Source organism: Medicago truncatula, chromosome 6 (genome assembly GCF_003473485.1).
Source record: "Medicago truncatula cultivar Jemalong A17 chromosome 6, MtrunA17r5.0-ANR, whole genome shotgun sequence".
NCBI classification, from domain to species: domain Eukaryota; kingdom Viridiplantae; phylum Streptophyta; class Magnoliopsida; order Fabales; family Fabaceae; genus Medicago; species Medicago truncatula.
In genome coordinates, this window is record NC_053047.1 from 29,254,595 (window position 1) to 29,281,966 (window position 27,372).

Below are 27,372 nucleotides of genomic sequence, written 5' to 3' on the forward strand. Positions count from 1 at the left end.
AAAATGAAGTCTAAGTATGATTAAAATTCATTAAGATTTTTACTTAAGAAAATAAAAGGAAAATGAGGAGTTTTGACTCCTACTTTTGGAAAAAAGGGTTTTCAAGTGAGGTTATTCACATTTTGGAAAAAATGATTTTTGTCTAAGCATTGTAAAACCTAAGCATACATCTAAACATACATTCCCTAATCATGCATCTAGAATATCCATGTGGGGTGTGTGCATGTGTCGGTGCTTGTGTCGGTGTACATCACTTATAGTGTCCATAGTCCTTTACATTGAGTCCTAGATACATTCTATGGTCTTGCAAAAATTTAAAAGATGAATTTAAACTAGCCTAAAGTATTACATAACCATTGGAAATACAAGAGAGAAAAATTGCAAAAAAAATAAACCCTAATCTAAAAGGGATAAGGATGATGTAGTAAAATGCTATGAGATGAGTGAAGAACAAGTCAAAAAATGTTAGCAAAACAAGATAAGAAAAATGCCATGAGTTGATAAAACAATCAATTGAACATGAAATGAAATGGTAAAGAAATGATGAAAATAATGAGAATAAAAGTTGCTTAAAATGCAAGAAACACCTAAACCATACCCAAACAGCAACACAATCATAAAATCAGTATGACATATACCATAGAATTGCATACTAATTGTTCATAACATGTGTCTAAATTTATGAAGAAAGATATGGCAAGAAAATCACAATATTAGCCTAAAAAGAAACACATCAACCAAGAAAATAACACCTACATTTTTTATCATTTTAAAACCATTGAAAAGTATCACAAAAGCATGAAAATACATCAAGAAACATGTGATAATTTTTTAGAAATTTTATTAAGAAAATTTAAGCATGCAGAGGTTCGAACAGCAAAGAACTATGGTGCAGATAGCAGGAAAATAAGCAAAAGCGCACAAGAAGCCTAAGCCCAACCCAAAGCCCAACACACAAAACTCAGATTGCACAGGAGACGTTGGATTGATCTAGGGTAGGAAACCCTAGATCCAACGGCCAGGAATGAAGGAGATTGGACCGGTCCTGGACCGGTCCGGTTCACTGGCTATATAAACACATTAGCACCGGTTTTTTTATTTTACACTCTTCTTTCTCTCTCTAAACTCTTCTCAAACAAAAACATGCTCTCCTCTCTCTCTAGAAATCCGGTCGTCTTCTCCGGCGTGGTTCAATTTTCCGGCGCGGTGGCCGGCGGTGGCACCACCGCGCCGGAGCTCAAAACTTCTCCGATTCAAAAACTTTTTACATTTTTAAACATCCTTTTTCTTCTACTTCTCGAATCCGAGCTTAGATTTTTCAGAAAAGGTTCGAATCGGAGTAGATCTGAGTTTGAATCTTGACAAAATTTGTTAAAAAAAAACGGAAGGAAAAGGAAGAGGAAAGCGAAGAGGATTACCTCTTCGTCGCTGAGGCTCTTGTTTCACGATCTGGAGTTCGTTGTGAACCTTGTGTCTTGATCTGGACTGCGAGTCTCGTCGTTGAGCTTTAGGCTTCGACGGAGCTTCGCGTTGTCGAGGACTTCGTCGTCGAGCTTCTTTTTGCTCCGACGTGATTCTGACGCTGGCGTGGTTCTTCGTCGTTGAGCTTTTAGCTCCGACGAGGTTCTGGAATGGCTTCGTTGTTGCTTTGTTTGCTTCAAGGATGAAAATCCATCACTCTTCTCCCTTTCTTCTCCTTCGCTATCACGCGAATTTCTTTGAATCTTGCTGCGTTCTGAACTTGATTGTTGATTTGTTTTGGATTCTGTTTTGGTACCACTTGAGATCGTTGCGGTTTTGGTTGTGTTCTTGTTGAATTCAGTGCCAAGTTTTGCTGGATTTTGTGGATTGTGATCGGTTTCAATGGTGGATTGTGGTTGTAACTGCTTCTGCCATTGATGAGCTTGAAGCTTTTTTCTGTTGATTCTGTTTTGATCTAACAGAAAAGAGAGAGAAAATAATTTATCTGTTTTTTTTTGTGAGTTGGCACTGAATCCCTGGATTATGTGGCAATGTGAACAGTATTTATAGCTGATGTGTGAGTGATTGGACCATTAGAAAGCTGACATGTGGCATTGGACTGAAAAAGGGGCGCTGCCCTGTAATTTGACTTGAAGGACCTGTTTGCAAATTTGAAAAGAAAAGGGACTGGACTGAAAAAAAAAGAAAGTAAGGACTGAAATGAAATTAAAAACTTTTTGGACAAAAAATGCAATTTTGGGACCTCAATTGAGGGACCAAAATGCAATTAAAATACAATTGAATAAAAAACGCAATTTGACCAAACGTAAAGCGAAACAAAAATAAAATTGACGAAACGGACTAAAACGAACCAATGGCCTAAATGAGGTACTTCAAAGTAACCTCTCTATGCCGAAATTTTGTGTGAAATGACCAAAATGCCCCTAGGGCTAAAAATGACCTAAACAGATTCAAATTGACTTGACAATGACTCAGATGCAAGTTTGAAATGAATTTAACAAGGTTTACTGATGAAATGTTAAAAATCAATCTGAAAAGACTCAGAGACAGTCACAAGGATGAAATTGGGCCCAATATTTTTAGGTCCAAAAACAGGGTATAACAGCTTTCAAAAGTCTTATTACTTCCCACAAACCTGACATTATCCTTATAGCTGAACCTTGGCTTGATTTTGCTAGTTTCCCCCAATCATGGCTTATTTGACTTGAAAATGCTTGCTGCCAATACCAGAAACAATACCTAACCTATGGTGTATATGCAAATCTTCCATTAATTCTAACATCCTTAAATCCTCTTAACAACATGTTTCCTTCACCTCTTCAAACAATCACTGCATTTTTGGTGTTTCAGCAATGTATGCCTCCACAAACTACTTACACAGAAGAGTTCTTTGGAATCAACTTTCAAGACTGCATAATCTCCACCCCATTCCTTGGTGTTGTATTGCAGATTTTAATGCAATTAGTGGTGCTCATGAGCATAGAGATTCTAGCCCCCTAATAGTCTCCCTATGAATGAATTTGTTAATTGGTCATATGATGCTTGTAACATGCTTTACCTACCTACTTGGGGTGCTCTTTTCATTTGGTCTAATAATAGAGGTGGTAGAAAGCATACTGAAAGAAGATTAGATAGCGCAATGTGCAACCAAGCCTGGTTAGATGCTTATTTTTCCCTGCCAGTTTCTTCTCTAATCAAGGTCAGCTCAGATCACTTTCCTATCCTCCTTGACTTTAAAGTTTAATGAGATTAAAATTCCTAGTCAATTCAAGTTTCTTAAAACGTGGTCCCTCAATGACACTCTCAAATAGGTGATTTAATATTGTTGGAATCGGACGATTATTGGCCCGCCAATGTTTGTGCTCAGTCAAAAGCTCAAGAATCTCAAAGCTAAGCTTAATATATATATGGAACAAAGAAGTATTTGTTAATGTTCATGAACTTGTCAGCCTTGCTGTAAACAACTTATATCTGATTCAAATTCAAATAGATATTGATGGTCATACAGATGAGTTACTAAACCAACAAAAAGAAGCCCAGATTACCCTTGATCAAGCCTTAACCAAAGAAGAAACTTTTTGGAAGGAAAAAGCTGATGTTAGATGGCATCTGGAGGGAGATAGAGACAATAGCTACTTTCACAGAATTTCTAAAATTAAAGCCAAAACAAACCAAATCACTTCCTGCTTTTCACTAAGCCAAAGCAAATTTCCACTCATATCACTAACCATTTGATTTTTTTTTTGTACTTCTTCATTTTTGCAGGTTATCAGCTTGGTGGATGAAGTGATTCCAAAATTAATTACTGATCCTACTAACACCATGTTGACCACTCTTACATCCATAGATGAAATTCACCATGTTGTCTTTGCTCTCAATAGCAATGGAGCTCCTAGTCCGGATGGTTTTGGAGAAGTTTTCTTTCAAACTTTTTGGAACATTGTTAAGATTGATGTTGAGAATGCAGTCTTACAATTTTTCAACAAAAGTTGGATGTTACCTAACTTCAATGCTAATACTCTTGTGCTGATCCCTAAATCCCAAAATGTTGATTCAGTCTCTCAATACATGCCAATTGCTCTTGAAAACTTTAAATATAAAATCATTTCCAAAATCTTTTTTTTGAAGAAGCTAAATTAGCCCACCCAAATTGACACTAGAGGGAATCGAACCTGAGACATTGAGGAGGAGCACACTCCCAGGTCCCAAGCGTATACCACTAGGGTCATTTCCATAATCTTAGCTGACAGATTATCAGCTATTATGCCCAATATTATCTCTCTTGATCAGAAAGGTTTCATTCGAGGGAGACAAATCAAAGATTGCATCTACCTTGCTTCTGAAGCAATCAATCAAATTCACAAAAAATCCTTTGGAGGCAACCTTGCTTTTAAAGTAGATATTGCTAATGCCTTTTGGTTTTAACTTTAAGTTTTGCAAGTGGATTGAAGTGATTTTAAACTCTGCTCACATTTCTATCTCTGTTAATGGTGCTCTTCATGTGTCAGTGATTTTATTTTTAATTTTCAATGAAGCATCCCACCTTCTGTCAATCAAGTTTTTCCCCAACTGTTGAGCCATTTTAGTCACATTACCATCCCTAAAGCTCCTTTAGAAGATACTCTTATTTAGACTAATGCTAAGACAGGTAATTTGACCCTTAAAGAAGCTTATATCCAGAAATCCTCCATGGGGCAGAAAATTCATTAGGCCAGGAGAGTTTGGAGTCCTGACATCCCTCCAACCAAGTCTCTCCTTGGTATGCCCAACTTTAGGTTTGGGTTATATCCCTCTTTTCTTCTTTTGTACTCTTTTTTTATTAATATATTGGGGTAGTGTGCTGTACACAACTTTTGTCTAATATTTTTTTTTGTAGAGAATGTTCACCTTGCTAAAAAGATGGTCAGAAAATCTTTAATTCTGCTTGGGAGCACCTCAAACTCTATGAATTGGGATTCTTATTAAGAAATTTTTATTCAGAAGTTATTTCTGTGGATCACAAGATAAGAAGGAATTTAAATTTCTATCTTTGAAACATCTTTCAAAGAAAAAATGTTTTATTTGAAACTTCATCAGATGCATTTTAACATCCTTAGACCCCCCGAATTAGCTTTAGACTATTTCTATCATATTGGTAACATTTTCTCATAGATTTCAAACATTATTATAATCCGGTATCCACAATTACCATTCCCTTTAAGATTCATAATATTTTCAATGTAAAGTCTCATGATCTTTGATATTTGCGTAATGTATGGTAAATTCGGATTCGGGTATATAGTAGGTGAGTGCGATTAATTGTTGAGAGAAATGAATTGTCAATACGTGCACTTTCCTCATTGGAAATGACGACTTAGTTTATGACGATTGGCTATCGGAAAATTGGGAATCAACATGCTCCCGCATAGATGATATTCGACCCGTAGATGACTCTTTTGGTGTAGACCTCACCCTATTCTTTGTTTCCTTGGTTACCACCTTTCTTGAAGGTGGGGACAACATTGTGTTTTCCGGAAATGCTAGTTGACACATCACCTATTTGATGTGAAGTTTCATTTTTTAAGGGGATTTTTTGAGACATTCTTTAAAGTCATTCCACTCCTCCATCACGGAAAACTCATCATCAACATCTTCTTCACATTCTTGTAACCTTTTTCAATGAGGATATATGTCATCCAAGAGAATAGACAAGTTTTTTTTTTTTATCTTCATTGTAAGAATACATGAACAAGGCAACTCGTACGATATCTTAATCGAACAACCACAATTTTTTTTAACAATGTTGGTTGTTTTGGAGAGATTTGCTTCCTCAAAGATAAAACTCAATGTGACTCTATAAAACAACCTTCCAACTCATAGTACAAAAAGTTGTCTTTGTATCTGTGTTCTAAGAAGGTACAACTCCACCAAAAACTTGCTCGTATCTCAGACAGTTGGATAGTCAACATTTTGTCTATTATATCTCAACATGTTGCCAAATCTCCCACACTATTCCTCATATATTTTTCAACTTTCTATGAGTCAATTCAACAATGTTGGTGGTTCTACAGCCTAGATGCAAGAAACCGTTTGTCCATGCCTTCACAAAATTTTTATTAACTGTGTTCAATATTGTGGTTTCAACATAATCAAGGAACTTTGGGAATTTTTTGCATACAACTCAGAATTTACCCCAAACATGCCAATTCTTTTATATATTAGTATCTAGCAAAATTTGATCGGTGCTTCTAAACTTGAACAAGCCATCAAACGGAAAAATCCCTAGGAAATGAAATCCATCAATACGCCACTAGTGACAAATACGAGTGTGTTTGCGGTATAGTTTGGATCACTTTCAAGAAAAAAAAATCATCCTATCCAATCTGATCTAAATATATGTGATTAAATTTGGATCGATTTTTGGATATTCAAGACAATGCAGAAGGATGCCGCCAGAAAAAAGGCAACACTGCTTCGCTCTACTAGGGTCAAGCAAGTTTGCCTCCATGTGTTTATTCCTTATATAGATGCAAATGTCATGCTTTTAATTAATATTGCACATATAAGGTAAAACAATAAGTTTGATGTAAAATACACAACACAAATATATTAAAGCAATATTACAAGATTAAAAACCCACAGACAAAGAGATGGCTTGAGTTTCCAATAACATTACAATGACATTGTTCATCAAAATAAAATTACAAAAAATTATATAGCAAAACCTACTCTACTATATATGAATCTAACGTGCCCAATATCATGCACTCAATATTTTACTATCTAACAGTTAGCGATGGATCACGAGAAAGAGAAAGAAAAAATAAACGTTATTAGTCAATTGTTGTCTCCTTAGACTTTTTTTTCTTAATACTCCGTTTAAAAATAAATAACTAAATTGATTGTTTTACACGTATCAATACACATTTTTTATCAAATATCTTTTTTTTTTTGAACAAATCAAAATAGAATATATTACTCAAAATAGGAGAACTTCACCCCGCACAAGATGTGCTAAAGTGGTGAAGCATCCAAAATTTGTTACAAAGACCCGGCACAAAAGAAAAGTGCCACCACCAAACAAAACAAACACAATTACATGACATCCATTCAAAGAAGTGGGTGTTTCCACCAATCATGAAAGCTAAAAGCTAAAGAAATAGAATTCGACGATAGCCATAAAAAAGAAGACCGTTTCACGTTGTCCAACATACTAAGAGGATCGATTACCATATTTTTGAAGATACGGTTATTTCTATCCTTCCATATTACACAAATAGAAGCAAGCCATATAACCTTTAAATATTAGTATGATGCTTGCGGCAAGCCCGCCAAATGTGTGAATTGAGTATAATGATCTTTGATATGTCCTGGACAAACAAATGAAATTCCAAGCCAATGAAATATTAGAAGCCAAACCTGTCGAAAAACAATGCATCCAAGAAACAGATGATCTGCCGTCTCGATATTACCACACCCTCCACCACACAAGTTATCCTGTGGTTGGAGGACAAGTCGTCTCACCAAATTAGATTTTGTCGGAATTCTATCTTGAGAAGACGTCATGCAAAAATGGAAACTTTAGTAGGAACAAGTTTATGCCAGACATCTTTGCACCATAAACCAACGGTTCTTCAACAGAAGTTAGGAAACGATACGTCCCACCAACTGAGTAACCGTGTGCAGGATCCAACAACCATCTCCAAGAATCCTGAATATTTTCCTGCAAAATAACGTTAGCCAACAAAGCAGAACAATTCCTCACACTATCCTCCTCCCATGCCATCAGCCGCCTCCTCCAGCCCTAAGCATGACCATCTTCTCCCCACCCCGATACAACCATATCCTCCACCGAGTACTTATTATGAGCTGACAACTCATATAAACGGCTGAACTGAAGCTTTAAAGGTGCTCAACCCAACCAGTTATCAGTCCAAAAGAAAGTATTTCTACCATTCCCTACCCCCTTCCTAATATTATCATTAAACCAATTTCCAACCCCCGACCCCACACCCTCCCTCACATGACTGATTGTTCTCCACCATATTGAAGAGTCTCGACCCCCTTCCTAAATACGACCTCCCACCTCTTCATATCTAGCCTGTTAAACACGATACCACAACCCATCCCTCTCCCCTTATAACCTCCAACACCATTTCCCTAACAAAGCTACTTTAAATTCCCCCAGCCTCCGAACCCCCAGACCACCACAATTCACAAGTAAACAAATAAAATCCCATTTTATCCAAACAATTTTTTATAGACCTCACAACCACCCTAAAAATGTTTAAAAATAGATTCAATAGAGGATATTATACCTGTAGGAGCATTGAAAAAAGAAAGAAAGTAAACTGGAAGAGAGGACAGGACATACTTCAGAAGTAATAGGCGACCACCAAAAGATAAAAATTTATTATTCCAAACCGACAATTGAGCTCTAATTCGATCAACCAAAGGCTTCCAAAAATTGAGTTTCCTACCATCTCCACCAATGGGTAACCCCAAATACACAAACAGAATCGATCTAGTTCTGCAATTTAACACTTAAGCAGCTTCTGCCAACCATGTCAGAGGGATATTAACACATGTCACCATACTTTTATAAAAATTTACCTTCAACCCCGACACCTCCTCAAGAAAAAGCAACACAACCTTAATCGACCGCACATTCAACCAACATTTTTCACCAACAATAAGGGTATCATCGACAAACTGTAGATGAAATAACTTGACGTCCCCTTCCCTTCCAATCCCGTATGCATTGATCAAATATCTTTAATTATGTATTATTAAAAACTATAAAAATTGATATTTTAAAAATATTCATTGAGACAAGTCGCTCATCTTATATACTCTCATTTGTTTTTATATAATAGTAAAAAAAATATTGTTAAAATATTTTTTTAAGGAGGTTAAAATATGTTATCTAGATAATACACATAGTCAAACTAGGTCACATATTTTAGGACGGAGGGAGTAATAATTGTTTTAGAATTCACATAGTCAAACTTGGTCACATATTTTAGGACGGAGGTAGTAATAATTGTTTGGAGAATGCTAAATAGTTCCCTCAAGGCATTGGTTAAACAACCAAAACAAGTAACTTTTTTGGTAGTGTCTGGAGTTCGAATCCCGAACCTTGCATATACTATGCAATGTCCTTACCAACTGAGTTAAGTTTACGCGGACAAAACAAGTAGCTTTTTATTAAAAGTAATGTAATTATTACTTAATCAAAAGTCAATACTTATATTTTCAAAACAAATTTTATATTTATAGATTCGTTAACCATTGTTATGGAAACTTATTACCCATACCCTAATTGTTTTAGTTAAGTAAAGTAATTAAATTAGCAATTGATACATTTTTTTAAGGAGTAATTGATACATCTTAATGATGTAAAGTATAATTCAACGTACCAATTATTTATCAAACCACAGGTGATAAGAACTTGAAGATAAGATCAATATTGAAAGATGATGACATAAAGAAGCATTCCACATCCCACTACAGGTCCACAACCTTGGAAAAACTTCATTCAAAAAGAAGATGCTCATAACGAAAAGATCCAAACAGATACACTAGAATATGTGAAAACTCAGTAACCATATAATACGTTGTAGTCCATATCGCAAATAACACTATCAATGGAAGGTAGAATACAATTCCAAAATCCTTCCTTCTGATTCGTAGGTCCTTGGACCGTATAATAAGTTTTTAAAAATATTAATGAAAATCTAAATACCATTAAAAAAATTAGCTTTTCCACAAAAATTAGTTTGATTTCCTCACAAGTGTTTAAAGACGGCAAAGCATCTCTTTCAAAAAATAAAAAGTCTTAGCGAAGCATCTAATTTGAATGATGGAAAATACTTTTTAAAAAATATTTTAATTTATTTTTTAAGAAAAACGGGATGGTCAAATAAAACATGGAGGAACTGTGGAAAATCCTTAAAGAAAAACAGGATGGTCAAATAAAACAAGGAGGGATCGTAGAAAAATCCTTTTATGAAAAGATTTAGGTTATCATTTTTCTCACTCTATGAATATCTCGCATGTCCTATTCAGATTCTAAAATCTGAAATATTTCAACGTGTTTTTGAAGTTTTTATTTGAATTCTATAATTTAAACTACAAAGGGTACACGATAAATCAATAGGATGATAAAAAAAAAGTCAAAATTTAATTTATATCAGAAAAATTCATCGGTACCACTTAGGTTTGTTGGGTATACCCCTGCGAATAGGTTTGTTGGGTACTTTAATGGGTTTGGTGGAGTTAATTTACTAAAGAAAGTTAGAAAAATTAAAATTTAATTAAATGTAAAAAAATTTATTTAACAACAATAATAATAAAATATTCATATGTGATGTATTAAGTAGGCAATTTTAAAGAAGTAATTTGTTAACTAGGTATATAATCTTCATACTTTGAGTATTACATTAATAAAATGAAATATAATTGGATTTTGCAATGTATCCAAGCTAAGAAAAGTAAATGTAAACAAAACAAAAAAAAAACAAAAAAAAGCTAAGAAAGGTAAGATAACTTTTTGGTCACCAAAGTTTGATAGACCTTGTAAATTTTTATTGAATGACTTTTAATTTGACTTTTTAGCTAAATAAATTTTTGAAAAAAAAAAAACCACTTAATCTTCTCTATTTAAAAAAAGTATGCTATGAACAAACATGTAAATTTGTTTTTTCTACATTACCTGCTGATGAATTAGACGTAATTTACCTCTGTCAAAAAATATCATCTTTCTTCTTATTTATTCTTACAATCAATTATCATTTTCATCTCAATAACATCAAACTTCTTAATTTAATATGTGATCTCTATCTCCTTTATTTCATAGTCAAGTCCTACTTGTCATTAAGGTAAGTTACCCAAATTCATCAAGGGGATAATGTATGACTAAAGTATAAGGATTACTTTAAAAGACCACCTAGAGTCTTCAGCTTTATTTTTTTTTTTTAAAGGAGACTGTTGACCTTTATAAAAAAAAGCTGTATAAAATAGTGTCTAACTTTTTTTACATATCTGTATTATCATTTCAAATCAAACAGACTCATTAAAAAAGAAATTCCATGGCTTACTCTAAAATTCTTCATTTCTCCATCCTTGTTATTAGCCTCCTCTTTTCTGCAACTATCATGGCACAAGACTCTCCATTATATTTGAATACAATTTGTCCCAACAACGTTACCAAACCCAGCAGCACCTTCCAAAGCAATCTCTTAAACCTCTTCTCTTCATTGTCATCAAAAGCCAAAGGAAACACCAAATTCTACAACCATACAGTCACTAGTATAAATCCTTCTGAGTCCGTCTATGGATCGTTCATGTGTAGAGGTGACATACCGTCTCTGCTATGTCAGGACTGCATAGTTAAAGCAACCAATCAGCTATCCTCAGCGTGCTCTTTGTCCAAACAAGCTGTGATTTGGTACGGCGAGTGCATGGTTCGATACTCTAACATATCTTTCTTTTCCACGATCGATATGATGCCAGGTTTTCACTGGTGCAATACCGCCAATGTCACAAACACGAAGAGCTTTGTGTCTTTATTGTTTACAACCATGAATCGAACTGTAGATGAAGCAGCAAGTCCACTTATTGGTGACAAAAACGAGAAGTTTGCAACCAAAGAAGCACAAGATTCGGAAAATCAGACCCTTTACTGTCTAGCTCAGTGCACGCCGGATTTGTCGCCTAATGATTGCAGAACCTGTCTCAGTAGTGCTATTGAGAAAGTTTCAAAGAGTTGTGATGGAAAGGTGGGAGGGAGATTTCTTTATCCTAGCTGTAATGTAAGGTATGAATTATATCCATTTTATAGGTCTATTACTGTTCTTTCACCAAATGAGCTAGCTCCTCGAACAAATGATTCCAAACAAGATTCTAAACTTTCAGAAGAATCATTTTATCTTTCCTATAATTGCTCAAGAAACCACAACACAATCACTGACAAAAACATCAAATTACTTCTGTCTTATTTGTTGTCGAACGCCACCATCGGCAAAAAATTTCATAGCCTTAAAGTGGAAGAAATTGTGTATGGTCTCTTCATGTGTCGAGGTGATCTTCCTTCTAGACTCTGTGTTCAATGCGTCAAAAACGCAACGGAAGAACTATACTCAAAGTGTCAATACTCCCCACAGGGTATAATTTGGTACAGCCATTGCTTACTTCGCTATTCAAATCAGTATTTCTTCAATCACTTTGAAACAAGACCTATGTTTAGCGATATAAATGTTACCAATGATCCCATCCCGGACCAAAACTTGTTCACAAATGCATTATCAAATCAATTATCCGAACTTGTCAATGTTACGGGGAACAATGATGAAAAATTTACGACAAATTCATTGATATTGAATGATAAACAAACCTTGTATACTGTTGAACAATGTACAAAAGATTTGTCAACTGACGAATGCAATTCATGTCTAAATGATATGATCAGTAAAGAAATTCCATGGTCATTTTTGGGAAGTGTTGGAGGAAGAATCTTATATCCTAGCTGCAATCTGAGGTTTGAATTGTTCAAATTTTACATGGACGGCGACGAAGCTCTACTCCCTACAAGACATGCAGGTGAACTCTTTGTTCAAGTATGATTAAATTCTTCTAAAGTGAGAAAATCAGATATAAATATTTCAATCATGAATGGTTTTCTATGAACGTGCATATAGAACATATCATTATTTTTCGTCGAAAGTTGATATTTCTTACTTTATGCTTTAAAGTGAGTTATCCACTCTAGAGTTGTTAAATCAGCTCAAGTAATATTTGTTTTCAATAAATTTTCGAGAGAGCAAATCATAAAAATTAGAATATCTATTTGAATCCTCAATATAGAATAATTGATATTGATCCTATAGTGTGTGTGTATATATATTTTGAAGAAGACAAGTTAGCTCATAGAAATTGGCACGAGAGAGAATCAAATTCAAGACCTTGACAGAAGTACACTTCAAGATCACAAGCCAAGTATGAATAGATATTATATTGAGTTAAACCAAACACAAATACTGCTGCTACAACCTGCTGTAAGAGATTGGTTTTACCGGATTCAGACATAGCAGAGACTATGACATTGAAACTTGGCTTGAAGTTTGCAAGGGATATGCTTTTCTTAAACCTAAGACCTGACTCTCTCAACACTATCACAGCTCTTAGGGACCAGCACCATGGTCAATCTTACATAGGTCTCATTTTGGATGACGGTAAATTGTTATTTTCATCTTTCCATAGTTACGATTTAGTGCACGTTAGACGTGTGGCTAATCAAGCAGTACACTATCTTGCAAAATTTGCTATTTCAAATCCAGATTGTGTTTGGATTTAGAGATGCTCCTAGTTGTATTTTTGATGTCTTGGCGTTTGATTTGATACCAGACTTTGTTTAATGAAAATTGTTTCTCCCTCAAAAAAAAAAAAACTAAAAGGCTATTTGTTATGGGCCAAGGCACTGGTGATGAATGGATAGTTGACGAGGACAACATGATCTAACCTTCTCAAGTCTGGCCCAAGAGAATCAAGATCCTCCTCAAGTACTTGAAGGATTATGATGTGTCCATTAAGGGTCATAGGAGCACTTGAATTACTGCCTAGTCACCTAAATACTAGAATGTTGCTTTTGCTCTACAGCTGTGCAATTCTCTTAGTCATAGGTTGATAGTTACCTATAGCTGCCCCTTAGTACTAGGATTGAATTCTTATCCTATATGTATTGGAATGTTTTATGAAATAAAGGTACAGAAATAATTGTTCAATCATTAAATCTACTCCACTCACGAAGCCTATTTTTATTCCTTACATTTCATTTATCCTCTTTGTTATAAGAGAGTACCTTACATTGGTGCTTTCATTGCTATGGATCCACCTCCCCCACCTCCTTCCATGGCTGACCTAATTTACACCATGAATGAAATCCTGCAAAACCAACAAGCTTTTCGCACTGATTTAATAACTGTTTCAACCGTACTCAATCAACTGCGAATCCGTATCGGACCACCAGGCTTCACAGGTTATCCACCAGATCTAAGAACAGTGAAATTTTTTCCAAACACATTCATTAAACTTGATATTCCCATGTTTGATGGAAAGGAACCCCTGAGCTAGATTTTCAAAATCAAGCATTTGTTTCAGTTCCATCGCACACCGGAAGAACAATGCTTGAATAGAGCATCATTCTACATGGAAGGAGATGCCCTCACGTGGTGCCATTGGATGCACTCTAATGGTTAGCTTCATTCTTGACCTACTATTCTCCATGCTCTTGAACTGCCTTTTTCCCCTTCATACTTTGAAGATCCAAATGGCACTCTCTACAAACTCTGTCAAACCACCACAGTTCAAAACTACCAATCTCGTGTTTAAACTTTAGCAAATCGCATTATTGGCCTTCGCCTACAATGTTACTTAAGTTGTTTCATCTCTGGCCTCAAACCTGAAATCCAAAGAGAGGTCCAAGCTTTCCAATCAATGTCTCTCTCTCTCTCTCATGCAATTATTTTGGAAAAATTGCAGGAAGAAAAAAATTATGGATATATCTTAGACGCTATTTCATTGTCGCCTTGACAATTTCCCATCTTCATCATCCCAACACTCTACACCACGCCAACAGCCCCGTCCCAGCCTCATTACAAACCCTATCCCCACAAATTCATCAAACCCAACTTCCCTAAAAACACGCCCATCCATCAAATGCCTCTCACCGACAGAACTTCAAGCTCGACGTGAGCAAGGACTGTGCTATCATTGTGATGACCGCTACGAACCGTCGAACCTGAACTAGCAGATCCAATAGGTGAAGCCATGACCTAATTACTATTAACCCATGAACCATACTCTGAATCCAATATTGAATCCACACCCGAATTCGGAACAAACCCGCAAATCAGCTTTCACGCCCTCATGGGTCATAACATACTACAAACCCTAAGAGTATTGGGCCATATCCACAACGAACAACTTACCATCCTCGTGGACAATGGGAGTACCAATAACTTCATCCAAGATAGAATTGCTCAATAGTTGGGCCAAACACTACAACCGACCCAAACCTTTCAAGTTCTTGGGGGTAATGGTGAAGAACTTCAATGTAAATCTATGTGCCATCAGGTTTGCCTCTACCTCGACTGACACATGTTTCTAGTTTATCTCTTTATATTACCTTTTAGTGGAGCTGAACTTGTTTTTGGAGTTCAATGGCTCAAGACATTTTTTAGAGAGGGATAACTCGTCCAATTTCTCGGACAACCCAAACCTAGTCCAACCGAGGCTTCCCTCCATCAATTTCACCGCCTTATATCCACTCACTCCATTGATACACTTTTGGCCTTTCACCTTGACCCACATCAAATTGACACACCCAACACATCACCAAAGCCTCTCAATCCTGAAATACAAATGCTCATAACCTCATATTCCAATCTATTTTCCACACCCTCAACCTTACCTGCTCCATGGAAAACCAATCAGCAAATTCCCCTCACATTCAACACTAATGCCATCAATGTTCGACCTTATCGCTACCCACACTTCCAAAAACAAGAAATTGAGTCTCAAATCCAAGAAATGCTAAATCAATGGATCATACAGCCAACCTCTTGTGCATTTTCCTCATCGGTTTTGCTTGTCCGCAAAAAATATAGCACTTGCCGTTTTTGCGTCGATTATCGAACATTAAACGCCATTACCATTCATGACAAGTTTCTGATCCCAGCCATTGACGAACTTCTTGACAAACTATATGGCATTCAATGTTTCACCAAGCTTGACATGGGTTCTGGATATCTGTTAGCCAAAGCCCAACTCCAACTGCAGCCCAACTGAACACTAAGCCCAAAAGACTCATCAAGAAGCCAGCTCACCTCAAGGACTATGTGTGAGTGGCGGTTCAAATGCAAAGGATGGGAGAAGTCACCGCTAGCTGACAAATAATGTGTCTGATTCCATCTGTTTGTACTCTATCTTATATTTAATTGTTGGCACTAGGCCGTTAGTTGTCTCCCTAAAGCAAGGGCAGCCTTATGATCAATTGTATGACAGCCATTAGATCAATACTCTGTGGCTATAAGAACCAAATTGAATCATGAAATAAAGGAGCAGAAAATTATTCCAGTCTCTTTCTCTAAATTCTTAAAGGAGGATTCCCTTGTCCTATCCCAACAAGGAACCAAACCCTAACAAATTGGTGCTTTCATTGCCTCTACTCTATTTCCATGGCACCCACAAACTCAGAACGCCTTGATGAACTATCAGAAAAGGTCGATACCATCCTCAACCAACTCGCCATACTCACCACCACCCCATCTCCACCATCACCACCACCTCCACCACCACCAAATCCACCCCCTCCTCGTATGAAACTAGATGTACCCAGATTTGATGGCTCTGATGCAATGGGCTGGATATTCAAAATAAACCAGTTTTTTGACTACCATCAGACCTCTGAGGAAGATAGACTCACCGTTGCTTCCTTCTACATGGAAGGTCAAGCACTGAGCTGGTACCAATGGATGCATAGGAACCAACAAATCACTTCTTGGTATGGTTTGTTGCAAGCCCTTGAAACCCGTTTTGCCCCATCCTACTATGACGACCCATCCAGTGCTCTGTTCAAACTCACTCAACGTTCTTCTGTCAACCAATATCTCCATGAGTTTGAACGCCTTGCAAATCGCATCGTCGGACTCCCACAACCGTTCCTCTTGAGCTGTTTTATCTCCGGTCTCACGCCGGATATCCGCCGTGAAGTTCAGGCTCTCCGACCGATGAACCTTTCTCAGGCCACCGCCCTTGCAAAACTCCAGGAAGACAAACTCACAGACCGCCGGCACCACTTTAAGGGTAAGCTCCACAACCCCTCACCTCTTTCTGTGGTTCCTTCCTCTTCAACCTTACCACCGCTACTCCCTGCTCCAACCCCTTCACGTGTCAATTTTCGCAAACTCTCGACGGAGGAGATGGCCTCATGTCGTGAAAAGGGACTATGTTATAACTGTGATGAAACCTTCACCCCACAAAACAAGTGCAAAGGCCGATTCTTCCTCCTGATTTCCGATGACGGTTTCGACACCGACCCACCTACACAAACTGACACTACTACCAATGACCAAGATATTAACCCAACCACCATTATCCCTGAACCACCAGACCAAGAGGCTCACATAAGCTTTCACGCCCTTTCTGGCGGTACCGACCCAGCCACCATTCGAATACGAGGCCACATCTCAAACCACCCAGTTACAGTCCTTATCGATGGCGGTAGTACTCACAATTTTGTGCAAACTCGTATAGCAAAATTTTTAGAGTTGCCTTCACATCCAACAAATACCCTTAAAGTCATGGTTGGTAATGGTAGCATACTGGAATGTCATAGTTTATGTTCATCCATTCCCATCTCATTACAAACACAGACCTTCAATATTGATTTTTACTCCTTACCACTTTGTGGAGCTGACGTGGTGTTAGGAGCCCCTTGGCTGAGATCTATCAGTCCAGTCCTCATGGATTATACCTCCCTCACACTTTCCTACACCTCAAATAACCAAACAGTTACCCTCACAGGAATCAAACCAACTGTGCCCAACGCAATCTCAGCCCAACAACTCAAAAGATGTGTCCAAACCCATTCAGCTTCTGAACTATTCCATATCCAAGCTGTAACCCGACCCGCGACCCAAAACTCACCCGACCCACACCCAATCTCACCAATCCAAAACCTACTCCATCGTTTCCAGACAGTTTTCACTGAACCCACCAACTTACCTCCATCACGACCCTCAGACCACCGCATCACCACACTCCCCAACTAAAAACCAATCAATGTCCGCCCATACCGCTACCCATATTTCCAGAAAAACGAAATAGAACGACAAATTCAAACCATGTTGGCCGCCCACATCATCCGACCAAGCCATAGTTCCTTCTCCTCACCGGTGCTGCTCGTAAAAAAGAAAGACGGTACATGGCGTTTCTGCGTCGATTACTGTGCACTCAACAACATCACCATCCGCGACAGATTCCCCATGCCCACCATCGACGAGTTACTCGACGAACTTGGCGGAGCTTCATGGTTCTCCAAACTAGACCTCAGACAAGGCTTTCACCAGATCCGGATGCATGAGGAAGACATCCCAAAGACAGCATTCCGCACCCACCAAGGGCACTGTGAATTTCGAGTCATGCCTTTCGGCCTCAGCAACGCACCATCCACTTTCCAAGGCACCATGAATGACCTGTTCCGTCCCTTCCTCCGCCGCTTTGTCATCGTCTTCTTCGACGATATACTAGTCTACAGCACATCCTTAAAGGAGCATCTTCAGCATTTGGAACAAGTATTCCAGACCTTAGTAAATGGCAATTTCTTCTTGAAACTTTCTAAATGCCTATTTGCTCAGAGACAACTTGAATACTTGGGTCACATGGTCTCCACTGATGGCGTTTTCCCAGAACCTTCCAAAATCCAATCAATACTCAACTGGCCCCTCCCCAAGTCAGTCACTGAATTAAGAGGATTCCTTGGGTTAACTGGATTCTACAGAAAATTCGTCAAAGGTTACGCATCCATAGCACTACCCTTAACCAATCTACTTCGTAAGGACTCATTTATCTGGTCCGACGAAGCTACTGCTGCTTTCCAAGCCCTCCAGAAAGCGATGACCCAGACTCCGACCTTAGCCTTACCAAACTTCTCCAAACCATTTGTCTTGGAAACAGACGCATCCGGCCTGGCCATGGGCGCCGTACTGATGCAAGATTCTCACCCTATCGCCTTCTTCAGCAAACCCTTTTGCCCTCGCTTACGACGGTCTTCCACTTACATCAGAGAACTCCATGCCATCACCACCGCCGTAAAGAAATGGCGCCAATACTTACTTGGCCACCCCTTTGTGATTTTTACCGATCACCAAAGCCTCAAAGAGTTATTAACCCAAGTCATCCAAACACCAGAGCAGCAACTCTACTTGTCAAAACTGATGGGATATGATTACTCAATTCAATACAAGTCCGGTAAAACTAACGTCGTAGCCGATGCACTCTCCCGCCATCCAGAGACAACCTCAGGTATGAATCTCTCTCTCTCTATGCCAAACTTCACCTTCTTAGAGCATCTTAAACTAGCATTGGCTGCTAGCCAACCATTCAACACCTTGCTCACTCAAATTCAACAAAAACCCCAATCTTTTCCACACCACAAAATTCAAAATGGCCTCATTTTTTACAAAAACAGAATCTGGTTGGACCCTGACCTGCCGTTCCGTTTAACCATCTTAGAGGAATACCATGCTTCCCCCTTGGGCGGCCATATGGGTATCACTAAGACGCTTGCGAGAGTACAAGCCAATTTCTGGTGGGAGGACATGCGTAATGATGTCAAGACATTCATTACTGAGTGCTTAATTTGCCAACAGATGAAATATGAAACTAGAAAAACCCCTGGCCTTCTCCAACCCCTACCCATCCCAAATGCCATTTGGGAAGACTTATCACTAGATTTCATCACTGGCTTACCACCGTCCAATACCCACACTGCCATCTTAGTTGTCGTTGATCGCTTCTCCAAGGGCGTCCACTTAGCCCCCCTTGCACCCAACTTTACTGCTCACCGGGTTGCCACTATCTTTTTTAACAACATTTGCAAATTACATGGCATTCCCCGCAGTCTTGTCTCCGACAGGGACCCAATTTTTCTCAGCAAATTCTGGCGTGACCTGTTCTCTCTATGCGGTACTAAGCTACGCATGAGCACCTCCTATCATCCCGAATCTGATGGTCAAACAGAGGTGTACAACCGCGTCTTGGAACAATACTTACGCTCATTTGTCCACTCCAAACCGTCCCAATGGTCGAAATTTCTCTCCTTGGCAGAATGGTCCTATAATACTTCAGTGCATTCCTCAACTGGGTTCTCTCCCTTCCAAATTACCTTTGGCAGAGAACCACCTTCTATTCCTAGGTACCTTCAGGGATCATCTACAATTGAAGCTGTAGATTCCATGCTGGACAACCGACAACAACTCATTGAGAAACTGCGCCGCAATCTGCTGAAGGCACAAGATAAGATGAAACACTTTGCTGACAAGAAACGCAGGGAAGTTGAATTTATTCCAGAACAGTGGGTTTATGTCCGCCTCCGCCCTTATCGTCAGAAGAGTCTCTCAGATGCTGCCTACACAAAGTTATCCAAACGCTTTTATGGACCCTTCCGCATCACGGAACGCATTGGAAAGGTTGCCTACCGTCTTGAATTACCACCACAATCCAGAATTCACCCCGTCTTCCATTGTTCTCTCCTCAAACCACATCATGGACCTGTCACATACTCCAATGACCTGCCACCTTCTGCTATTGAGAACCACCCCTTGGTTGAACCGCTTGCACTAATTAATCAAAAGCTGGAGACTACTACCGATCCACCTACTCCTATGGTCTTGGTTCAATGGAAAGGGCTCGCCCCTGAGGATACTAGCTGGGAGGATTGGAACATGCTTCAACAGAAATATCACCTTGAGGACAAGGTGATTTTTCCAGACCCAGGTGATGTTAGCCAAAGCCCAACTCCAACTGCAGCCCAACTGAACACTAAGCCCAAAAGACTCATCAAGAAGCCAGCTCACCTCAAGGACTATGTGTGAGTGGCGGTTCAAATGCAAAGGATGGGAGAAGTCACCGCTAGCTGACAAATAATGTGTCTGATTCCATCTGTTTGTACTCTATCTTATATTTAATTGCTGGCACTAGGCCGTTAGTTGTCTCCCTAAAGCAAGGGCAGCCTTATGATCAATTGTATGACAGCCATTAGATCAATACTCTGTGGCTATAAGAACCAAATTGAATCATGAAATAAAGGAGCAGAAAATTATTCCAGTCTCTTTCTCTAAATTCTTAAAGGAGGATTCCCTTGTCCTATCCCAACAAGGAACCAAACCCTAACAATATCACAAGATTCGTATGCACCCAGATGACATCCATAAAACAATATTCCACACTCATCAATGCCATTAAAAATTCCTCGTTATGCCTTTTGGGTTATGTAACGCACCGTCCATATTTCAGGCTATTATGAACCAGATATTCTCACCTCACCTTCGTTGCTTTGTCATCGTATTTTTTGATGCCATTCTGATCTACATTCACACTTTCCATGACCACCTCATTCATTTAGATATTGTTTTTCGCTATCTAATGGACAACCAGTTTTTTTCTTAAACAATCCAAATGAGCATTTGCCCAAAAATCCAATTCTTATCTAGGCCATATCGTGTCTTCGAATGGTGTTGGTCCTGACCTTGAAAAGATTCGAGCACTGAGCAATTGGCCACCACCTAGCAACATCAAGAAACTTCGAGGCTTTTTAGGAAACACGTTATGTGGAAAAGGGAGACTTTCGACGCAGAACCTTATGTGGAAAATCTAAGTTCCCTAGCTTTAGAGAATGATGAGGATGATCATCACATCAAAGAAAAATGCTTAGAGAAAAATCATGGTTGTTTAGCCGGAGCATTAGATTAAGAAGGCCTTAAGTGGCCGGCAGTAAACGAAAGATGTAAAGAAAAAGATCATTGAAGAGGGACAAAACGTGGTCCCTGTTGAAACCCTCACTGGCCGACACCCTCAGCATGATCATAAAATATGTGGCTTCATATGATTCTACAAAGTAGGGGTTACTCAACACAAATTGAATCTTTGGCAAGTTTGGATGGGGCTGATGAAGCATTTGGGCTGCTCTAACAACGCAGAAAAGCGCATGGCCACTGAGGATGAGTTGTTGCATGAACCTCCACTGTCCCACGTTGGGTGAAGGGATGGTGAGAAGGTGTAAAAAATCGTCAAAAACATCCCTGAGCACCTCAATGTCCTCAGATATTTGGCGGTGAAGTATTGCAGATGCCCTAAAAGAAAACAACCTACTAATGCGTAAAGCAGCAAACTTTTTGGTAATAAAGAGTCGAAGCAGCAATCTTTTTGGGAATAGTACCAGGGAAGATATAAAGAAAGAGAAGGTTTGGAGAAAGGCATGCAGGGCATCTTTTTAGCGTGTAATTTAGACAAGTTCATTTAATGTGGTCAACATTTAGTTGATTTTTAAATTTGTAGGAATCGAAAGCTTTCTTATTCTAATTTGAGGATTTCGACATAATAGCAAGCTTAGTGCGCGTGATCAAGAGCGTGATTGCGTCGAAGTCAAATAGTCAAGGTGGGAAAGGCACGATTTCAAGCTCAAAGGTGGTTCCTTTGTGGGAACGTCGGACAAGCAGCCAAAGATGGAGCAAGTGCTGATCATGGGATTAGTCTTTTGCCCGTTATTTTCTTTATGTATAAATAAGAGTTTCCTAGTCTGAAAATAGGTCGCAAACAATTTATAAAAATTCTACAACACTTAAACTATCGGTGTCTAGAGACACGAGTTATACATAATGTAAGTAAATTGATTTGTAGACCATTTTACTTTTAATGCAATGAATTCTACATTTCCTTTAAGTTTATGTGTTTAAACTTTTACCCTTACCTTTAATTTTATCTTGCTTTTACTTGCAATCTCAAACTTGTCGAGAGACAGTGCCTTTTTACTCTAAAACTCATCTTGCTCTCTAAGTAACCTAAGTGCATTTCGTGGCCCTTTTTTCAAACTGTTTTCGATCAAAACCTTTGCACAACATGTCCTGAGATTTTTAGTTCGGTCTCGCTTGTAATATTAGAACTAGCCTGTAGTTTTCCGAAAACACTAGTAAACAAGTACCTCTGCTGTTTTGTCTGTGATCAGCCTCATAAATGGGGCAATTTTTTGCATTGGGCTGAATGGCACTACAACTCGTCTATTCCCACTTCTACCGGGGTATCACCTTATCAAGTGTTATATGGTAAACAATCTCCATCTTTACCCCCAATACATTGTTGGCACTTCCTTAGTAGAGGCAGTTGATGTTGAGCTCAACTCTAGGGAACACATACTTCAAGTCTTGCGAAATAAATTGCCGAAAGCACAGGACAACATGAAACAGTACGCAGACCGTCACAGGATACCACATACATTCCAAGTTGGTGATTGGGTCTTTTTCAAAATACGACCTTATTGGAAAACTTCAGTTGTAGGGCATCGCATGAATAAGCTTTCAAAGCATTACTACGGACCATGCCACAACGCCTCACATACTCAATTGGACCTGCCGGAGGAAACATTAAACAATCAGCCAATCATCCAACCCCTTTCTATTCTTGATTGGAAGGACTCCACCGAAGACGTTGATACTAGTCCAATGGAGTGACCTATATCCGAAAGGTGCAACATAGAGAATCTGTCTGAGGTTTTAGCAGCTTTGTCCTCACCTCCACGTTGAGGACAAGGTGTTTTTCCAAGAAGGGAAGGATGTTATGGGCCATGACACTGATGATGAATGGATAGCTTATGAGGACAACATGGTCCAACCTTCTCAACTAAGACCCAAGAGAAACAAGACTCACCCCAAGTACTTGAAGGATTATGACGTGTCCATTAAGGGTCATAGGACCACTTGAATTACTGCCTAGTCACCTAAACACTAGAATGTTCCTTTTGCTCTACCACTGTGCAATTCTCTTAGTCATAAGGTTGATAGCTACCTACAGTTGTCCCTTAGTACTAGGATTGAGTTCTTATCCTATATGTATTGGAATGTTTTATGAAATAAAGGCAGAGAAATAATTGTTGAATCATTGAGTCTACTCCACTCACGGAGCCTATTTTTATTCCTTGCATTTCTTTACCTTACACTATTTAACGTACACGAAGCTTTACTTGTAAACCAAATAATAATAATGAAGCTTGAACAATTGTATTCAAGTACATTCTTTTCTTTTAAAAGGAATTGTGTTCAAGTTCATCAATTGAATGTTGTCTTTACTTTCTTTTTAAAAAGTAAACAATTTTATAAGAAACATAAATTTTTGTTGGTTATTTCTACATGTAAATTATGACATTTATAAATATTAATGGTTTTGTGCAGAGAAGAAGACAATTATATTCATTGTTGTCCCTATTATTATTTTGGTGATGCTCTTTTCTATTGGCTACTTTTTGATAAAGAGATGGAGAAGAAAGAGTCGCAAGACTATTCTTCGAGAAAATTGTAAGTATTATTTATGGAAGAATAAAAAAGTTTTGTTGAAAATGCAATTTCTTATAAACTTTAAACAAGTTTAAAAACCAACATCAAATAAATTTTATCTAGTTGGTGAAGAAAGTGCGACTTTAGAACCACTACAATTCGATTGGATGGTAATTGAAGCAGCAACAAACAACTTTTCTAAGGACAATTACCTTGGCAAAGGAGGATTTGGAGAGGTTTACAAGGTGAGAACATAAGAGAAGGCTTAGTGTCTGTTTACTTGTATGATTATATGATATTTCTTGTTTTTTTATTTTCACCAATAAAGATAAACAAGACATCACTAAAGTTTTTTAAAAATAAATATTAAAAGTAGATCAAACATTTTGTTAGAAATTTTAAATATTATTTTTTGTATTGCTCAAAATGCATTTTTTCTTGTACTTTACTTTCATCTTCACTTAGTGGTAATTGAAAAGAAAAATCCACCCAAATGTAACATACAGACTAAATTGAAAATATTGTTCAAAGGTAAAGGAATCCTTATTTTTTAATATATGATTAGGGTATCCTTTCTGATGGACGAGAAGTAGCTATAAAGAGGCTTTCAAGAAGTTCTAAGCAAGGTGTAGAGGAGTTCAAGAATGAAATTTTATTGATAGCCAAGCTTCAACACAGAAATCTAGTCACATTTATTGGTTTTTGCCTTGAAGGACATGAGAAGATACTTATTTATGAATATGTTTCCAACAAAAGTCTTGATTACTTTTTATTTGGTATGACACTTTTAACCTAAAAGGCTATAACCCTTTCATTTGTCAATATTAAGATTCATGCATTCCACATATAGCTTTTTTTATATATGAAGTTGATTTTATTTCATAAACAATTTTGTAGATTCTCAACAGCAAAAGTTGTTAACTTGGGTTGAACGCTTTAACATCATAGGAGGAATTGCTGGAGGAATTCTTTATTTGCATGAACATTCTCGACTCAAAGTTATACATCGTGATCTCAAACCAAGTAATATTCTATTAGATGAAAATATGATTCCTAGAATTTCAGATTTTGGTTTGGCACGAATGGTCGAAATAAGTCAAGACGAAGGAAGTACAAATAGAATTGTTGGAACATAGTAAGTTTTAAATGTTTACTACTTTGTTATCTTATCCCCGGTTCTTATTGATTGCCGTACATTTAAGTTAAATTAACATCAATTTTTTTTTTTTTTTACAGTGGTTATATGTCGCCAGAATATGCAATGTTTGGACAATTTTCTGAAAAATCAGATGTTTATAGTTTTGGAGTCATGATCCTAGAGATTGTAGCTGGAAAGAAGAATATAAGTTCATATGAACCACAACATGTTGCTAATAGCCTCTTGAATTCTGTGAGTGTAATGATATAGCAATAGTATCTTTTCATTACTTCTTAGTTGAAATTATCTTTGATCAGATTTTACATACTTCTCGATCCAATTTTGTATTTGAAGCTCGTTTTGCCTAATAATCTCATAGCTTAGACCAAATGGTATATATTTTCAGGTATGGAGACAGTGGATGGATAAAACACCTTTAAATATATTGGACCCAAATATTAAAGGAGATTATTCTAAAACTGAAGTCATTAAGTGCATTCAGATTGGTCTATTATGTGTTCAAAATGACCCAGAGGCTAGACCTTCAATCTTGACAATTGCTTCTTATCTTAGCAGTCATTCAATTGAGTTACCAACTCCACAACAACCTGCATTTTTCCTGCAAGGTAGAAATTATAATGAATATGCCAATAGTTCTGCCCTATTCTCTAGCAATGGAATGCCTTCAACTACTTTTTTTCCTCGATAGATTGTCAGGTTTTCTTTTAATTGTTGTGAACAGTATTTGTTCTAACCTCAATTTCTATTACTTGAAGTGGGCAATGTAATTTGTATAGCTTTGTTGGTAATAAAGGCATCGTCATACCACTAGTGATAAAATGAATTGGAATGATTGGCCAGCTTCTAATTGAGGTGTACCGATATTCTTATTCATAAATTTATAAATTAATGATTATTTTATGAAATAAGTTGTTATTTGTCATTATTAATATTTTAGAAAACACAATCTCATGAGAAAAAAAAAAAAAAAAAAAACATCATTTCATTGTTTATATGAATTATATTAAATTTTTAACATTTTCTCATAAAAAATAATCAATATTTTTCATTATGAGCAATAAAAATTTAAAAAAAGTAAATTTTATTTTATCAACACTTTTGGTAAATGAGATTTAATTATTATAATTGTCAATGATAGAAAATAATTATTTTTTCTACAAAAAACAATCAATTTAATTATTAATTTAATATTTTGTGTACCGGTACACTCAAAATGTTGGATGTACCATAGAATTTCTCATATGATAAAACTAACTATACCATAATACTTGTCAAGAACAAAATATTATTAAAAAAATAAAAAATAGTTCTCATATAAGTCGTATCATAAACATAGATTCACATTAATCATATCATTAAAGGAATTCTTACATCAGAAGTTGGCAGAAATAATCTAGGTATAAAATCGAGTCACCAAATAATTTAATTTAGAGTTAAATATGTTTTTATTTCATATAAATATGTCAACTTTTCGTTTTAGTCCCTCTAAAATTGTCCTTCAACTTTTAGTCCCTATAAAATTTTCAATCACTACTTTTGGTCCCTATTTTTAATTTAATTTTTGTATTTTTTAATGAAATTGTGCAGAAATGTATCAAATATTCTAAAAACAATTCCTAAAAAAAAATAGATATTTTTAACAAAACACAAATTAAATATGAATTTTTAACCATAAACAATATAAAAATTCATATTAAATTCATGTTTTGTTAAAAAATTCATAATTTTTTTTGGAGTCATTATTATAATATTTTGAATTTTTCTGGAAAATTTTATTAAATAATATGAATTCTACATACGAGTTTACTTTAAAAGAGGGACCAAAAGTGAAGATTGAAAACTTTATAGGGACTAAAAGTTGAAAGAAAATTTTAGAGGGACTAAAAGGAAAAGTTGACATATTTATAGGGACCAAAAACATATTTAACCTTTTAATTTATAAGCAATTGACATTGAATCTCATAACCCATATGGCCACGACCAAACCTTTGGAACTCTGATTATTTGCTGAGTTTGACGACCAATGGTGAAATAGTTAGTTGTGATGTTCATATTTTCAAATAAAAAATTCTAAAAACAATAGACACTACTAGGAAAAGCAAAATTAGGGAGGGAAATTTGTGACGGAAAACATAAAATTCCTCACAA

At 37.1% G+C, this 27,372-nt stretch overlaps 1 protein-coding gene across 4 annotated transcripts; it reads left to right on the plus strand.

Moving 5' to 3' along the window:
* The first annotated feature begins 10,949 nt into the window (after positions 1 to 10,949).
* On the plus strand, positions 10,950 to 26,034 carry LOC25497170 (cysteine-rich receptor-like protein kinase 4). 4 transcript variants are annotated; one of them, XM_024785720.2, is made up of 8 exons: positions 10,968 to 11,779; positions 12,431 to 12,561; positions 23,964 to 24,086; positions 24,189 to 24,310; positions 24,631 to 24,841; positions 24,963 to 25,200; positions 25,302 to 25,455; positions 25,610 to 26,034. In XM_024785720.2, the coding sequence occupies exons 1-8, from the start codon at positions 11,052 to 11,054 to the stop codon at positions 25,910 to 25,912; spliced, it is 2,010 nt and encodes a 669-aa protein (XP_024641488.1). In that variant the 5' UTR covers positions 10,968 to 11,051; the 3' UTR covers positions 25,913 to 26,034. The 4 variants fall into 4 exon arrangements, with proteins under 4 accessions (XP_039682679.1, XP_039682678.1, XP_024641487.1 ...); XM_024785719.2 differs by having other exon boundaries at positions 10,965 to 12,561; XM_039826744.1 differs by lacking the exons at positions 24,631 to 24,841; positions 25,302 to 25,455; positions 25,610 to 26,034 and having other exon boundaries at positions 10,953 to 12,561; positions 24,963 to 25,100.
* Positions 26,035 to 27,372: the final 1,338 nt, after the last annotated feature.

Bases quoted from the DNA above. Each gene is read 5' to 3' on its own strand.
- LOC25497170 (XM_024785719.2), top strand. From the start codon at position 11,052: ATGGCTTACTCTAAAATTCTTCATTTCTCCATCCTTGTTATTAGCCTC. The intron at 24,087-24,188 runs GTAAGTATTATT...AATTTTATCTAG, and splicing joins GACTATTCTTCGAGAAAATT to TTGGTGAAGAAAGTGCGACT. The intron at 25,201-25,301 runs GTAAGTTTTAAA...TTTTTTTTACAG, and splicing joins AATAGAATTGTTGGAACATA to TGGTTATATGTCGCCAGAAT.